Raw genomic sequence first — 18,606 nt, 5'->3', positions numbered from 1 at the left:
AGGAGGAGGAGAGAGAGAGAGGAGGAGGAGAGAAAGCAAGAGAGATGGAGAGAGAGCAAGCGGAGGCAAAGAGTGAGGGGGAGGTGGGAATAAAACCACCCACGGGTTGTTAGTTGGGGAACCCTGGTCTTGGGTTTGGGTTGTTGTAGTGATTGGGGGGGGGGGGGGGCATGGGATATTCGGCAGAGATGTGAGACTTGGTCATGGATAGGAGGGGTAGGAAGTGGATGGGAGGGGGATCTGTAGTTGTGGTTGTTCTTTTATTTAGATGGATCCCCATTAGCTTTGGCCTTAGCGACCACTAGTTTTACTACTGGGATGTTTTTGTCTTCTTGTTGTGCTTTTTTGTAAAATGTCCTTCTTTGCTTTCTCTGACCCCAAGTTCTCCTCATGCCTCCTCCAGGTTGCAATAAAAATCATTGACAAAACTCAGTTGAATCCAACCAGCCTACAAAAGGTGAGTATTGGCCATTTGCGTTTTTAAATTATCAATCTGTTTTTTTCAGTCACAGTGGACGTGACTTTAATAAACGCTTAATGAACACTTAATAAATGCTTAATAAACTCCCTCTTTTCCCATTGACATTACACTGAGTAAGATCACCATAAGTCTCACAATCAGGCAGGGGCACATTATTAAGTGAGTTTTATCAATGACTGAATTACTAAAGGAAACCAGGAAACCTGCAGCAGGATCAGTGTTTTTGTGGAACGCTGCTACTCTGGTCTCCCGATTAGTGAGAGAGCAAGAGAGAGAGAGAGGGACGTGATACTGTTTGGCAGCTGCTGTGAACTGGATGACTGGATGACTGGTTGACTAGATGGAAGGACTGCATAATTATATGACTGGGTGACTGGATTACTAGAAGGAGGACGGCTGGCTGACTGGATAGAAGGACGACTGGATGACTGACTGGGTGACTGGAAAATGAAACAGCTGTGAATTTGAAGGTGTATATATTGGTTGTTGCTGTGAAAGCAGCTATTTTGTTTTGTGGTTGGCATGAGTTGCAAGTGTGTCTTTGGGAATGGTGAGGTCTGTCACAGTGAGATGATTTGATGTTCATCAGCACGTTCAGGGTATATCCCGAATGATAGACAGTGGACACTTGGGTTTTACCAGAACCAGAATGGTGGACAAACAGGCTAGTTGTTCCTGTGCATAAATGGAAGACCCACAATGGACGCTCAGGATTTGCTGTGCATGAAGGGTATAAGAAACATGGCTGACAATCAGGGATCATTGACCATTGGCTACGTTCCAATGTCCATACTAGCACATCGCTTTCAATGCATGCCCAATATATTGCCTAATTTGAAGTCGTATGCTAGTATATGGTTATTGGAACAGAGCCTTCAGGATGACTCTGATTTTTCCTGGCTCAAAAAAAGGTAGTAGGTGATAACTCAGTGAGGCAGTAGTCACGGTCAGCCGACCTAAGAATTCACTATGCAGGAAAAACCCTGGACTCATCACATGAAAGTATCTTGATCCTATCATCCAACTACCTCACAATACTAAATGCTAACTTACTTCCTGCTTTGAGAATATTTCTCAGGTCACACCATCAGGGCAGAATTTAACATGCAACACAACCATGCAATACTCAGAGTAAAGAGAGAAAGGGAAAATGTAAAGACATGAATACACATATAGTACTTTAACTTGTAGTGCACATGGTAACATTGCCTCATAACCCCCCACTTGCATGTACATGTTTGTTTCACGTTTGTTTTACTATACTTGTTGGGTCCAAACAATTGAATCCCATTCAAAATCCTGTTTCCCTTACCCCTAACTTAACCCTAAGATTTGAATGGCGCTGACGGAGATGGCAGCATCGCAACTAGCTCTTAAGCAACTCTGCAGTATTTTGTTTGTTTATGTACTATTTTTTCCGTTATTAGCTCAGGAATGGATTTGTGTCATTACATACAGCCGGGAAGAACTATTGGATATTAGAGCGGCAGTAACTCACCAGAACTTCCAGCATTAATACCAGGATTAGGACTTCCATGAAGCAGATCCTTTGTTTGCTCTCCCCAGAGCAATTGAACTAATTCCAGAGGCTGACCCAAAACAACGCCGGCGAAGGAGATGTACTCGAGGCAGTCTTCTGGTCCGACTTAGGAAGCGCGCACACCATCCACCGCCCCAGAGTATTTTACTCGCTAATGTCCAACCCTGGATAATAAAATTGATGAGCTCAAGGAGAGAGTTGCTTTTCAGAGAGACACCAGGGATTGTAACATACTCTGCTTCACGGAAACATGGCTCTCTCTATACAGCCTGACTCTGTAAAACCAGTTGGGTTCTCAGTACATCGCGCCGACAGGAACAAACACCCCCCCGAGAAGCAGAAAGGTGGAGGTATATGTTTTATGATTAACGACTTATGGTGTAACTGTTATAACATACAGGAACTCAAGTCCTTCTGAATATCTCACGATCAAATGCCGACCGTACAATCTCCCAAGAGAATTTTTGTCAATGATAGCCACAGAGGTCTATATCCCCCCCCAAGCGGATGCCACGATGGCCCTCAAAGAACTTCACTGGACTTTATGCAAACTGAAAACCACCTATCCACAGGCTGCAGTTATTGTAGCTGGTGGTTTTAACAACGCAAATTTGAGGAAAAGGCTCCCGAAATTCTATCAACATATTGATTGTTGTACTTGCGCTGCTAAAACGCTCGACCATTGCTATATACCTTCCAGAATGCATATAAGGCCCTCCCCAGCCCTCCATTCAGCAAATTGGACCACGATTCCGTCTTGCTCCTCCCATCCTACATATAGGCAGAAACTCAATCAAGAAGCACCCGTGGTAAGGACTATTCAACGCTGGTCTGACCAATCGGAATCCACGCTTCCATATTTTGATCACGGCGGACTGGGATATGTTCAGAGTAGCTTCAGAAAATATTATCGACACATATATCGATACGGTGAATGAGTTTATCAGGAAGTGCATAGGAGATTCTTGCATAGGAGATTGAGACAGTTGTACCCACTGTGACTATTAAAACCTACCCCAACCAGAAACTGTGGGTAGATGGGAGCATTCACGCGAAAAACTGAAAACGAGAACCACCGCTTTTAACCAGGGCAAGAAGACTGGGAATATGGAAGAATACAAACAGTGTACTTATTCCCTCTGCAAGCAATCAAGCAAGCTAAACATCAGTATAGGGACAAAGTTGAGTCCCAGTTCAAAGCTGACTTCCACAATTAGTCACTTTAATTGTGGGTAAATATTGCATCAGCCATCTCAAATATATACTGTATTCTACTATGCCATTGTATCTTATCCAATGCCTCTCTGACATATTTATTTATATTCTTAATCCATTCCTTACTTAGATTTACATGTATTTTGGGTATATGTTGTGAAACTGTTAGATATTACTGCAGTGTCGGAGCTAGCATTTCGCTACACTCGCAATAACATCTGCTAAACACGTGTATGTGACCAATAAAATTTGATTTGATTTGATACCTCAAACCCCTAACCCTGACATCTAACCTCTATCCCCACAAGGATAGTAAAACCAAACACACACACACACACTATGTCGACTCAGTGCTTAGATGTGTCTCCCTCGTTATGCTAGTCAGAGGTCCGTCTCTCTCTCTCTCTCTCTCTCTCTCTTTCTTCTCCTCTCTCTCTCTCTCTCTCTCTCTCTCTCTCTCTCTCTCTCTCTCTCTCTCTCTCTCTCTCCCTCTCTCTCTTTCTCGTCCTCTTTCTCTCTCTTTTGAAATTTGTCCTCCCCTCTCTCTCTCTATCTCTTTCTACCCCCCTTAGCTCTGTGGCGGCACACATGAACTCCTCCATTGGGGGGCACGAATTGAACAGACCGGAAGGAGCCAATCAAGGATGAAATAATTGTTCATAATGGCGCTGTGTGTGTGCGTGTGTGTGTGTTTGTGTGTGTGGGGGGGATAGTGTTGGATTGGGAGAATGTCTGTAGTGTTCAGCACATCATGGTTTTGTTGGACTGTAGGACCGTCTCATATGTGGGTTAATGATATAGATATGAGGGACAGGATCATTGTGGGTTCGATTCCTGCTGAGGCCACCCATACGGAGATGTATGCACAAATGACTGTAGTCACTTTGGATAAAAAAGGTTTTTCTAAATGGAAGTGAAGCTAACATTACAATTTTGTCTCTATACTCCAACATTTTGGATTTGAGATCAAAAGACTACATAAATGGCCAATACTCACATAAATATGTCTTACTATTTAGAAATTAATGCACTTATCATGTCCAATACTAACTAAATGATGGATGATATCTGGAGTAATTTTCTTTCTAAGTGTGTAATTAAGAAGTTTGTGAATACTTCTCAATTGATCAATTGGGTCCGTGACCCACCCATACTTTAAGAAAGGCTGCTGTATGTTATCACAATCACACCATGAGTGGTTAATCATGAAACATACACCCCTGACCTTCTTCTTCCCAGAGAGATATTAATCCTGTCTGCGCAATGAACTGAGAACCTAACTGGGTGTACGGACTCAGACAAGCTCAGGGACTCGTCAACTTTATTATCCAGAGACTGAACATTTGCGAGTAATATACTTGGAAGCGGTGAGTGATGTGCGCACCTCCTGAGTAGGACTAGAAGTCCACTCCGAGTACCTCTCCTCCGCCGGCAGTGTTTTGGATCAGCCTCTGGAATCAGTTCAATTGCCCTGTGCTGTACGAACAAAGGATCTGATTTGGGAAAGTTGTATTTCTGGTCGTAATGCTGGTAATGCTGGTTACCGCTAGTCAATATATCCAAAAGTTCTTCCCGGCTGTATGTAATAACACACAAAGAAATCTGGGCTAACAATGTAAGAAATAACACATTAAAAAAACACTGCAAAGTTTCCTAAGAGCTAGAAGCACGGTGGCCCTATCTGTCGGCGCAATTTTAACAGAATGTAGAAGCATGGTGGCTAGGAAAAACCCCTAGAAGGCAGGAACCTAGGAAGAAACCTAGAGAAGAACCACTCTCTGAGGGGTGGCCTGTCCTCTTCTGGTTGTTCCCAGTGGATATTATGAGAGTACATGGCCATTAAGGCCAGATCATTCTTCAAGATGTTCAAACATTCATTGATGACGAGCGGGGTCCAAAAAATAATCACAGTGATTGTAGAGGGTGCAACAGGTCAGCACCTCAGGAGGAAATGTCAGTTGGCTTTTCATAGCTGAGCATTCAGATGTTGAGACAGCTGGTGCGGTAGAGAGGGAGAGAGAGAGGGAGGGAGATACAGAAAAATACCCTCAAATAAAAAGTGACATTCTGTACTGTCTCCTCTAAATTTGATTTCAAATCCAAAATGCTAGAGTATAAAGCCCAAATTCTAAATGTATCTTCACTGTCCATAGATGAGAACTGTATTATGTTATGTATGTCATTTATAGAATGAACTTGGTGTGAGAGTCTTAATGATCGTATAACATTTATTTTGATCTATTGTACCTGTTATTTCTTTGAAGATCTATAGGATGATTCAAATTCATCATCTTTCAGATGGCCACTGTGTGGGTTCTAATGCATGGCTACTTTGTCTTTCCCTTGAGATAGAACTGTTCTTGCCTGGAGGACATGTCTTACCAAGATCTGTGATCTTATGTCCTTCCTTGATAGGTCCATCTAAATTATCTCGCTTTTCTCCTATTGGGCAGCAGTGCAAGAGAGGAGACTGATTGGATGGCTGCTTGAGACCAAACAATGCGATTGGGCCATTGTCAGAGACAACACCTACTGTCTATCAGATTTGGCCTAGATTGATGAGAGTGGTCCAGGATTGGCTAGCAACAACAATTGGCGTTGATAACATGCTGCTTTACATACCCCTGGCTAGAGAAAATCCTCAATACAGAAGACATGAAAGAGCCCATATTAGCATAATCTGGTCTGTTACGCATAAAGAAGGAAGGGGTAGAGGGAAAGAGACAGAGGAGAGAGTTTGGTGAGAGAGTGACGCGTTGGGTAGTGTTAATGCTATCTAGAGGTGGTCAGAACTGTGTCAATTTTAAGTACTTGCACTAATAAGCCTCACAAGATTATACGACGGACAATCAAATGCATCTGTACCCTATATACTGTATTAATGGTATATCAATGACAATAGGTCAGATAGGCGTTTGTGATAGCAAATGTGCTGGGGCATGTTTGGTCTGTGGAATTACGGAATTTCTGGACGACGACGGCAAGACATCAGGGGACGGCATCATCGTATCCCATAATTCCCTCTGGCACAGCTGAAGAAGCGAGGAAGGGCCTAGTCTTAATACCCGGGTCGCTATGGCAACAGTGACGTTGGGCAATGCCGGAGTCTTTAGACTGAGAAAATAAGGGATTGAATGAAGGAGGAAACGGAGGAAGAGAGAGACATATAGAAAGAGGGGGAGGAATGAAGAAAGAGGATATAAAAGCTTATCATACTATCTTTTTTTTTGTCTGACTTGAACCCCAACATATTCCTGCAAAATGATACACGTGGCTGACGTTAGACCACGCACTTAATGCGAAACGTCCTACCACAATCTACCACTGTTTAGACAGCAGGAATACGGTGCGGTTTGGACAAAAATTGGATTAAAGTGTTTATTTTGATATCAAGGGACACATTTCACTTAACGTGGAGTTGCTACAAATTATACATATGCTTTTGTTTTTTTTAGTGGTATGGTTATTTTCCTTCGCCAATCACCAGAACGATGCACAACTCAGGGAGTCCAACCAATACACAGACTCCCGATGTTGTGTCACAAAGCTATGAGCTTTTATTTATATATTGTGAACCAGATGAGTCAGATAGATGTTTCAAATTAAAAATCCTTCTTTATGACAATGCATTTGAACTGATTTCCTCCAATACTGTAAGTGTAAACCTTACAGCAGTTTGAATTGAAAATGCATAACATTTTGAAAAAACACATGGTACACATTGCTGTAACATTTTCTCTCAGTTGAAAACCCCATATGGATATGTTCTATATATATATTATTTGTATTCTATTCACTTCTAACAAAAATCCAAATGCCTTTTGCAGCTTTTTCGAGAGGTTCGGATAATGAAAGGTTTAAATCACCCAAACATAGGTAAGGACAGGTGAGACTGTTACAGTGTGTGTGTGTGTGTGTGTGTGTGTGTGTGTGTGTGTGTGTGTGTGTGTGTGTGTGTGTGTGTGTGTGTGTGTGTGTGTGTGTGTGTGTGTGTGTGTGTGTGTGTGTGTGTGTGTGTGTGTGTGTGTGTGTGTGTGTGTGTGTGTGTGTGTGTGTGTGTGTGTGTGTGGTTTGTTTATGTTGATACATGCTGTGTTGTATCTATTCTATATTTCTATCAAGCTTTTGTGCTAGTATGTACTGAACTGTACCACCATCCTATGCATTTGTGCTGGTGTTTATGCTGTTTGTCTGTCTTTCACATGATCACACTATGTCTATATGTCGGCTATTACAGTGCTGTATACTTATGTTGTGGCCATGGCTTAAATGTACTTTTAGTCCGCAGTCAATGTTCTAGTCCATGTTGTTTGTGTATAGTTAGTATAGCATAGCATAGTATAGCATAAGATAGCATAGAATACTGATAGTAGTGTGTGTAGTCTAAATGGCTGGTCCACTCCTGTCACAGCAGGATTTTGTCTAGGCCTCTCACTGTATGTGTTGAATAGACTATACTATTTTTATTTATTTATGATTTTTTATCTGATTTTGTTTGTGCCTATTACAGTGCAGCTGTTCGAGGTGATTGAGACTGATAAGACCCTTTACCTAATCATGGAGTATGCCAGTGGAGGTGGGTGCATTTGCCTTCCTGTCTGTTTCAATAGACCTAGCTACTATGTCTCCGTAATGGCGGATTAGCTTGTGTTTGATTGACAGTGGAGAAAAGTATAAATAAACCAATGGAGATGACTCAAAACCATTACTGAACACAATGGTTGTACAGTACGTACTACTACTGTATGTGTAAGTAAACATAACCTAATGTTGCGTATTTTACCTTTGGTGTTCTACGAAATTATATTGTAAATGTAGGGGGGGATTTCGGTAATAGGCTTATAGCTAATGACAGGGTTTAGTGGCCAGGGAGAATATTTCTACCAGCTGAAATGTCATTAGGATAAAATCTGGGAGGAAGCAGGCCACAGCCCCACAGTCTCTGTCACTATAACATTAGTGTTAGGCCTTTGATATTAGCTACTGGAAAGATATTAGTTTAACTGTTAATGATGGTTGAAAATACTGCAGATTCAACGAGCACAATATGAGTACATTATGTAACCAGGAAAGGGTTTAAGGAAGATTGAGTGTACAGTATGATGCAATGAAACATATTTTGTCACATACAGTATTTCCCTCATCATGTTGACCACTCTCTTTGTTTTAAGGTGAAGTGTTTGACTACCTCGTATCTCATGGTAGAATGAAGGAGATTGAAGCCAGAGCCAAATTTCGACAGGTATGACGACCACGGTGCCTCGCACACTTGTCTGTCTGTCTGTTTCTCTGGATGTCTAGCTGTCTTTTTAGTCAGTCTGTTTGTCTGGCTTGCTGGCTGGCTTGCTGCTTGCTAAAGCTGTCTGTCTGTGTGTGTATATCAATCTGCCTGTCTGTATGTATGTTTGTGTGTCTGTTTGTCTGTCTGTCTGATTACCTGTCTTTCTGCCCTCTAGATTGTGTCTGCTGTCCACTACTGCCACATGAAGAACATTGTCCACCGAGACTTGAAGGTGAGAATGCTAATTGAATATACACTTAGCAAAAATATAAACGCAACATGCAACTATTTCAGATTTTACAAAGTTACAGTTCATATAAGGAAGTCAATCAAGTTAAATACATTCATTGGGCCCTAATCTATGGATTTCACATGACTGGGAATACAGATATGCATCTGTTGGAAACAGATACTTAAAAAAAATAGGGGCGTGAATCAGAAAACCAGTCACTATCTGGTGTGAACACCATTTGCCTCATGCAGCACATAGTGTTGATCAGGCTGTTGATTGTGGCCCGTGGAATCATGTAACACCCCTCTTCAATGGCTGTGTGAATTTGCTGGATACTGGTGGGAACTGGAACATGCTGCCGTAAACGTCAATCCAGAGCATCCCAAACATGCTCAGTAAGTGACATATCTGGTGAGTATGCAGGCCATGGAATAACTGTGACATTTTCAGCTTCCAGGAATTGTGTACAAATCCTTGCGACATGGGGCCTTGCATTATCATGCTGAAAAATGAGGTGATGGCAGTTTCATCAGTTTCATCAGCTGTCCGGGTGGCTGGTCTCAGAAGTCCTGGGCTGGCGTGCTTACACACACAATTGGACGTACTGCAAAATTCTTTAAAACAACTTTTATGGTAGAGAAATTAACATGAATTATCTGGCAACAGCTCTGGTGGACATTCCTGCAGTCAGCATGCCAATTGCACATTCCCTCAAAACCAGAGACATCTGTGGCATTGTGTTGTGTGACAAAACTGCACATTTTAGAGTGGCCAATTATTCCCCCCAGCACAAGGCGCACTTGTGTAATGATCATGCTGTTTAATAAGCTTTGTTATATGCCAGACCTGTCAAGTGGATGGATTATCTTGGCAAATAAGTCATGCTCACTAAAAGGGATGAAAACAAATTTGTGAACAAAATTTGAGAGAAATAAGCTTTTCGTGTGTATGGAACATTTCTGTGATATTTTATTTCAGTTCATGAAACATGGGACCAACACTTTACATGTTGTGTTCATATTTTTGTTCTGTGTAAATTATTTGTGATTGTAATCGTCATTATAATCCTAAACATAAAAATTGTGACCTTGTAGTCAGTCATCCTCCTATTTTATAGATGTGAACATTTATGGAGGTACAGTACATGTATTTATAGATGTGGAATGGGTAGAGGAAATAGATACGTCTTCTGATTATTATTGGATATTATGTCCCTAAACATAAGCACAGACAGACGCAGTGTGAGTCACTTCTTCTCCCAGTCTTTCCGGACTACTCTATCTATATAAATCCTGGATGACTGCTCTCCTTCTCCATCTCCCCACCTCCATCCCTCCATCCCTCCCCCTCTATCCCTCCGTCCATCTGCTCCATGTATCCCTCTACCCCTCCATCCTTCTTTCCCTCTACTCTCTCTCCGCCCTCTTTTTCCTCCATCCCTTCTCCAGGCCGAGAACCTCCTGCTGGACGCCAATGCCAACGTCAAGATCGCCGACTTCGGCTTCAGTAATGAGTTCACGCTGGGCAACAAGCTGGACACGTTCTGTGGCTCCCCGCCCTACGCTGCCCCAGAACTGTTCCAGGGGAAGAAGTACGACGGGCCCGAGGTGGACGTCTGGAGCCTGGGAGTCATACTATACACGCTGGTGTCAGGGTCGCTGCCCTTCGATGGGCAGAACCTCAAGGTGTGTGTGTTGGGGGGGGGGGCAGTGAGGCGTTGGGTGAGGGGGGTTAGAGATGGATGTCTGTAGTCTGGGAATCAAACTGTACACTCTGGCCAGCAGCTCGCTGCCCTTCGACCTGTGTGCCTGTGTGGCTGCTAATCCGAATGCTTCATAGGATATAGTGTTGTAGTGAGTGCAGAGTGTATTGAGTGTACAATTGGTGTCTTATTTCTACTGTACTGCATGTCTGTGTTGGTGTGTGTCGGGGTTGGCCTGTTGTTTGATGTGTGTTTGACTATTTCTGTTTTCTTGTGCTTGACATCAAGTTTGGTGTGTGTGTTTGGTGAGTGTTTAAAAACGTGTATGTATGTGTGTGTGTGTTTGTCACTGTCCACAGGAGCTGCGTGAGCGCGTCCTGAGGGGGAAGTATCGTGTGCCCTTCTACATGTCCACCGACTGCGAGGGGATCCTACGCCGGTTCCTGGTGCTCAATCCCACCAAACGCTGCACCTTAGATGTGAGGGGAACCAACCACACATGCCTGATTCACACTATAGGACCAACCCAAACCATATTGTGCTGGCTTGGATATTGTCTTTTCACATTGTCCTTTCTTGCATAGTTTTAGCAATTATAGTGGATGTGTAACTATGCCAGCCCAGTACAGCTTGGCTCGGTTCGGTTTGGCTCAGTAGTGTAAAAAGGGTATAACATGTCACACACTAATACCCCAACATGTAATAAAGCTCCAAACCACTAGGCCAGGACCATACCAGTATCGCAACATTTTTTACACAGAGCAGACCAATACACATTTGTCCTTTAAAAACCTCCTGTATGCTAAATATTGTGTGCTGTAGCTTGGAAAATAAATACATATGTCTCTGGATGACAACATAATGGTTTTTTCCAACATTTGGGGGGTTTTCCTTAAGTTCAATCCACTTTGTGTTTTGTTTCCTTGACACGATACTAACGAGTATTACGATACTGGTATCGCCACCGGCCTTACAAACCACCATAACATTAATTTCACCTACATCGCCAAAACTCCAACACACACACACACACACACACACACACACACACACACACACACACACACACACACACACACACACACACACACACACACACACACACACACACACACACACACACACACACACACACACACACACACACACACACACACACACAGACACACACACACACACACAGGATTTCCAACTTTAGCTACTCTCTAACATGGAATCTTGTTGTGATCTCCACAGCAAGTCATGAAGGACAAGTGGATAAACGCAGGGTATGATGAGGATTCCTTGAAGCCCCATATAGAGCCTGTTGAGGACTATAGTGATGCCGCTCGCATAGGTAAGCCAGCCATATCCAGGCCAATGCCTTGCTATCCACAATTTCGGCACCAAAGGCAATCTGTTACTCTTCCACTTTGGCTCTGGTGGCTTATTTAGCCAGGTCACTTCATGCCTTCTGACATTCTTATGAAACACATTTCAGATACAGTAGCCTTTCAGTTAATATCTGTTCATGAAATGTTAGCTTAAAATGAACTTTAACTTAAAATGATTTCCAAAATGACCACCTTCTTTTTCCCCATCTCCCCTTATTTGTGGTCTTCAGAGGTGATGGTGGGGATGGGCTTTACTCCCGAGGAGATCAAGGACGCTCTGCTCAACCAGAAATACAACGAGGTCACCGCTACCTACCTATTGCTGGGCCTCAAGAATGAGGTGAGCAGTCTGGGCCTGGCCACCAGAGGGCAGCACAAGATATCAATGTGCTATTACACAGAAAAACACTGCAGCCCTAGTAATCAGTATGTATACTGGATTTAGGTAAGAATATGTAGTTTTGTAAGAACATACTAAAATGCTTATTTGATTAAGAATTTTGTAGACAGGCTCTTGGTGGCTCCACATTTAGTCCATGCAGCTAGTTAACACCCGTGCTGTGGTTGTCTTGGTAACAGGATGGTGGAGAGTCTCGTTCGGCCAGTACCCAGTCCCTGTCACGGGTCCGGCCCAGCCCCATCACCAACGGGACCAACAAGCACTCCTTGGCCACTGCAGGCTCCTCTTCCTCCTCTTCATCCTCCTCACACAGCAAGACCCAGCGTAGCGCTTCCACCTATCACAGGCAGCGGCGGCACAGTGACTTCTGTGAGTGTTCAACTGTGCATTCTGCTGCACCTTCTACTGTACCCTCTTGTTTACTTTCTACTGTAGATTATACTGTACCTTCCCTCACCATCTCATATCCCCCCCTCACAAACACAGAAATCCTAATTCCTCTAATGGTGTAGTGGACATTGTTTAGGTGCCGGAGCGCAATACAAATGTAAATAACATCATCATTTCTCAAAGTTTCTACCAACAGATAGCCTATTGAATATCATTATATAAAATGCATCCTCCAATTGCAACATCTGACCACATATTGTAACAAGAAAATGTAATATTTTTAATACCCTCAAACACCAAGTTAGGCATACCTCATTTCAAAATAAGCCATCATCACTGTCAATCGTGAATGATAATTCTTCACGTTATACGGTCAAATGTCCAAACGGCATCTGCATGCCAATTATTTGATCTCAATCAGTTTCATGAGAATATGCATTTAGTTCTTCTTGAATTACTGTGAGCATATTAGAGCAGATGATGTTAAAATATATAGATTTTAGTTTCAATCTATGCACATTTTGTCTAGTGGCACATGCTGTTGAGTTTTGGCCGCATTCGATTTTTTAATTTACTATTCTGCTATCCAATCATAAAATCTCATAAGAATGAGGTGCTGTTTTTGGTGTAAGAGCAACATTATAGTATTCATTTATATTTGGTTCTGTTATGTAGAATACCAATTCATCATTATGTGATCTTCCAAGACATCATATTGAGCTTTGATCTAACTTGACTAAACTAATACGGCTATTTACTTCGACAGAATCACACTTTTGTAAGTAGTTAGGCCTAACTGTCCTCTCCAAGATTAGCTGGAATTTAGTTGACAGAATTTGAGAAATGTGATTGGTTGAAATCTTGTTTTGCGCTGCGCAGAATATTAGATCTCCACAACGATTGGAGAAGTGTTTAACATCACCATTACCACATTCGTATGATACATATATTCTAAGCTCAACATGATTTCGTGACGACAATAGACAGGTTGGAATTGCAGTCACATTGAGTATTATATTATATTGTATTATGAGAATATTGAATAATGGCGTCGGTGGAGATGGCTGCCGATTTACGGCGTCCTAACCAATTGTGCTATTGTGTGTTTTTTTTTGCGTTATTTGTAACTTATTCTGTACACAATGTTTCTGCCACCGTCTCTTATGACTGAAAAGAGCTTCTGGACATCAGGACAGCGATGACTCACCTCGAACTGGACAAGGAGTTTTTCTTTAACGAGTCGGACGCGGAGGATTTACTTCAGACACCCGACAAGGCCCAAATCCCCGTCATTCACATGAAGAAGAGACAGAGATATTGGGGACATAGGTCATGGTGCCTTGTAAGGAGCCGATGGCGTGGAGACTCTCACACGTTTGACAAAATGACCTTATCCTTCAGTCCAATACGGCTATTTACTTACATTTGCAGCACTTCATCAAACTGGACCATGTTAGCCCCTATATGGTCCAAGCACACCAAGACTGTTATGCAGGTGAATGAGGACCCAAAAGCGACTTGGCGAAAACAGAGTTTTTAATCCAGTAAGAAACTTTACAAAACAAAAAGCATAATACTACTCGTAAAGACGAGAACAGACTGGAGACTTGATCGAGAACTGCAGGTTGCCTCGGGAAGGCACTTGAACCTAGCAGACTCAGACACCTGCTCACCACGCAGCATCTGAGGGAAACACGACACGACAGGGCAAAACATAGACACAGCACGGTGAATTATAGATGAGGATCCGACAGGGCAGGTACGGAAAACAGGGAGAGAAATAGGGACTCTAATCAGGGAAAAGGATCGGGAACAGGTGTGGGAAGACTAAATGATGATTAGGGGAATAGGAACAGCTGGGAGCAGGAACGGAACGATAGAGAGAAGAGAGAGCGAGAGAGTGAGAGAGGGAGGGGGAGAGAGAGGGATAGAAAGAGGGAAAGAACCTAATAAGACCAGCAGAGGGAAACGAATAGAAGGGGAAGCACAGGGACAAGACATGATAATTAATGACAAAACATGACAGTACCCCCCACTCACCGAGCGCCTCCTGGCGCACTCGAGGAGGAATCCTGGCGGCAACGGAGGAAATCATCAATGAGTGAACGGTCCAGCACGTCCCGAGACGGAACCCAACTCCTCTCCTCAGGACCGTAACCCTCCCAATCCACTAAGTATTGGTGACCCCGTCCCCGAGAACGCATGTCCATGATCTTATGTACCTTGTAAATAGGTGCGCTCTCGACAAGGACGGGAGGGGGGAGGGAAGACGAACGGGGGTGCGAAGAAAGGGCTTGACACAGGAGACATGGAAGACAGGATGGACGCGACGAAGATGTCGCGGAAGAAGCAGTCGCACAGCGACAGGATTGACGACCTGGGAGACACGGAACGGACCAATGAACCGCGGAGTCAACTTACGAGAGGCTGTCGTAAGAGGAAGGTTGCGAGTGGAAAGCCACACTCTCTGGCCGCAACAATACCTTGGACTCTTAATCCTGCGTTTATTGGCGGCTCTCACAGTCTGTGCCCTGTAGCGGCAAAGTGCAGACCTCACCCTCCTCCAGGTGCGCTCACAACGTTGGACAAACGCTTGAGCGGAGGGAACGCTGGACTCGGCAAGCTGGGAAGAGAACAGAGGAGGCTGGTAACCCAGACTACTCTGAAACGGAGATAACCCGGTAGCAGACGAAGGAAGCGATTTGTGAGCGTATTCTGCCCAGGGGAGCTGTTCTGCCCAAGACGCAGGGTTTCTGAAAGAAAGGCTGCGTAGTATGCGACCAATCGTCTGATTGGCCCTCTCTGCTTGACCGTTAGACTGGGGATGAAACCCGGAAGAGAGACTGACGGACGCACCAATCAAACGACAGAACTCCCTCCAAAACTGTGACGTGAATTGCGGGCCTCTGTCTGAAACGGCGTCTAACGGGAGGCCATGAATTCTGAACACATTCTCGATAATGATTTGTGCCGTCTCCTTAGCGGAAGGAAGTTTAGCGAGGGGAATGAAATGTGCCGCCTTAGAGAACCTATCGACAACCGTAAGAATCACAGTCTTCCCCGCAGACAAAGGCAGACCGGTAATGAAGTCTAGGGCGATGTGAGACCATGGTCGAGAAGGAATGGGGAGCGGTCTGAGACGACCGGCAGGAGGAGAGTTACCCGACTTAGTCTGCGCGCAGTCCGAACAAGCAGCCACGAAACGGCGCGTGTCACGCTCCTGAGTCGGCCACCAAAAGCGCTGGCGAATAGACGCAAGAGTGCCTCGAACACCGGGATGACCAGCTAACTTGGCAGAGTGAGCCCACTGAAGAACAGCCAGACGAGTGGAAACAGGAACGAAAAGGAGGTTACTAGGACAAGCGCGGCGGCGACGCAGTGTGCGTGAGTGCTTGCTTAACCTGTCTTTCAATTCCCCAGACTGTCAACCCGACAACACGCCCATAAGGAAGAATCCCCTCGGGATCAGTAGAAGCCACAGAAGAACTAAACAGACGGGATAAGGCATCAGGCTTGGTGTTCTTGCTACCCGGACGGTAAGAAATCACAAACTCGAAACGAGCGAAAAACAACGCCCAACGAGCTTGACGGGCATTAAGTCGTTTGGCAGAACGGATGTACTCAAGGTTCTTATGGTCTGTCCAAACGACAAAAGGAACGGTCGCCCCCTCCAACCACTGTCGCCATTCGCCTAGGGCTAAGCGGATGGCGAGCAGTTCACGGTTACCCACATCATAGTTGCGCTCAGATGGCGACAGGCGATGAGAAAAATAAGCGCAAGGATGAACCTTATCGTCAGACTGGAAGCGCTGGGATAGAATGGCTCCCACGCCTACCTCTGAAGCGTCAACCTCGACAATGAATTGTCTAGTGACGTCAGGAGTAACGAGGATAGGAGCGGACGTAAAACGTTCTTTTAGAAGATCAAAAGCTCCCTGGGCGGAACCGGACCACTTAAAACACGTCTTGACAGAAGTAAGAGCTGTGAGAGGGGCAGCAACTTGACCGAAATTACGAATGAAACGCCGATAGAAATTAGCGAAACCTAAAAAGCGCTGCAACTCGACACGTGACCTTGGAACGGGCCAATCACTGACAGCTTGGACCTTAGCGGAATCCATCTGAATGCCTTCAGCGGAAATAACGGAACCGAGAAAAGTAACGGAGGAGACATGAAAAGAGCACTTCTCAGCCTTTACGTAGAGACAATTCTCTAAAAGGCGCTGTAGAACACGTCGAACGTGCTGAACATGAATCTCGAGTGACGGTGAAAAAATCAGGATATCGTCAAGATAGACAAAAACAAAGATGTTCAGCATGTCTCTCAGAACATCATTAACTAATGCCTGAAAAACAGCTGGCGCATTGGCGAGACCAAACGGCAGAACCCGGTACTCAAAATGCCCTAACGGAGTGTTAAACGCCGTTTTCCACTCGTCCCCCTCTCTGATGCGCACGAGATGGTAAGCGTTACGAAGGTCCAACTTAGTAAAGCACCTGGCTCCCTGCAGAATCTCGAAGGCTGATGACATAAGGGGAAGCGGATAACGATTCTTAACCGTTATGTCATTCAGCCCTCGATAATCCACGCAGGGGCGCAGAGTACCGTCCTTCTTCTTAACAAAAAAGAACCCCGCCCCGGCCGGAGAGGAAGAAGGCACTATGGTACCGGCGTCAAGAGACACAGATAAATAATCCTCGAGAGCCTTACGTTCGGGAGCCGACAGAGAGTATAGTCTACCCCGAGGAGGAGTGGTCCCCGGAAGGAGATCAATACTACAATCATACGACCGGTGAGGAGGAAGGGAGTTGGCTCGGGACCGACTGAAGACCGTGCGCAGATCATGATATTCCTCCGGCACTCCTGTCAAATCGCCAGGTTCCTCCTGAGAAGTGGGGACAGAAGAAATGGGAGGGATGGCAGACATTAAGCACTTCACATGACAAGATACGTTCCAGGATAGGATAGAATTACAAGACCAATTAATAGAAGGATTATGACATACTAGCCAGGGATGACCCAAAACAACAGGTGTGAAAGGTGAACGAAAAATCAAAAAAGAAATAGTCTCACTGTGGTTACCAGATACTGTGAGAGTTAAAGGTAGTGTCTCAAATCTGATACTGGGAAGATGACTACCATCTAAGGCAAACATGGGCGTAGGCTTGTCTAACTGTCTGAAAGGAATGTTATGTTTCCGAACCCATGCTTCGTCCATGAAACAACCCTCAGCCCCAGAGTCAATCAAGGCACTGCATGTAGCACCCGAACCGGTCCAGCGTAGATGGACCGACATAGTAGTACAGGATCTAGATGAAGAGACCTGAGTAGTAGCGCTCACCAGTAGCCCTCCGCTTACTGATGGGCTCTGGCCTCTTACTGGACATGAATTAACAAAATGTCCATCAAATCCGCAATAGAGGCACAGGCGGTTGGTGATCCTCCGTTCCCTCTCCTTAGTCGAGATGCGAATCCCTCCCAGCTGCATGGGCTCAGTCTCAGAGCCAGAGGAGGGAGATGGTTGCGATGCGGAGCAGGGAAACACCGTTGATGCGAGCTCTCTTCCACGAGCCTGGTGACGAAGATCTACCCGTCGTTCTATGCGATGGATGGCGAGAGCAATCAAAGAGTCCACACTGGAAGGAACCTCCCGAGAGAGAATCTCATCTTTGACCACTGTGTGGAGTCCCTCCAGAAAACGAGCGAGCAGCGCCGGCTCGTTCCAGTCACTAGAGGCAGCAAGAGTACGAAACTCTATAGAGTAATCCGTTATGGATCGATCACCTTGGCATAGGGAAGCCAGGGCCCTAGAAGCCTCCCCACCAAAAACTGAACGGTCAAAAACCCGAATCATCTCCTCTTTAAAGTTCTGGTAATTGTTAGAACAATCAGCCCTTGCCTCCCAGATAGCTGTGCCCCACTCTCGGGCCCGGCCAGTAAGGAGTGAAATGACGTAAGCAACCCGAGCTCTCTCTAGAGTATGTGTTGGGT

General features: G+C 44.7%; 1 protein-coding gene across 7 annotated transcripts in view; it reads left to right on the top strand.

The window, feature by feature from the left end:
- The window catches only part of LOC123994744 (MAP/microtubule affinity-regulating kinase 4-like), a 54,050-nt gene that overhangs the window by 11,113 nt on the left and 24,331 nt on the right, over window positions 1–18,606 (top strand). For all 7 annotated transcript variants that reach the window (XM_046297705.1, XM_046297714.1, XM_046297700.1 and 4 more), the window contains exons 3-12: window positions 404–457; window positions 7,064–7,112; window positions 7,747–7,812; window positions 8,408–8,478; window positions 8,693–8,749; window positions 10,198–10,434; window positions 10,811–10,930; window positions 11,688–11,787; window positions 12,055–12,164; window positions 12,404–12,593. In XM_046297705.1, the coding sequence (XP_046153661.1) occupies window positions 404–457; window positions 7,064–7,112; window positions 7,747–7,812; window positions 8,408–8,478; window positions 8,693–8,749; window positions 10,198–10,434; window positions 10,811–10,930; window positions 11,688–11,787; window positions 12,055–12,164; window positions 12,404–12,593 (1,054 nt within the window). The remainder of the gene's footprint in view (window positions 1–403; window positions 458–7,063; window positions 7,113–7,746; window positions 7,813–8,407; window positions 8,479–8,692; window positions 8,750–10,197; window positions 10,435–10,810; window positions 10,931–11,687; window positions 11,788–12,054; window positions 12,165–12,403; window positions 12,594–18,606) is intronic.

This window comes from Oncorhynchus gorbuscha, linkage group LG02 (genome assembly GCF_021184085.1).
Source record: "Oncorhynchus gorbuscha isolate QuinsamMale2020 ecotype Even-year linkage group LG02, OgorEven_v1.0, whole genome shotgun sequence".
NCBI lineage: Eukaryota > Metazoa > Chordata > Actinopteri > Salmoniformes > Salmonidae > Oncorhynchus > Oncorhynchus gorbuscha.
Note: the sequence above shows the minus strand (reverse complement) of the source record. Positions and strands in the feature narration are given on the sequence as shown.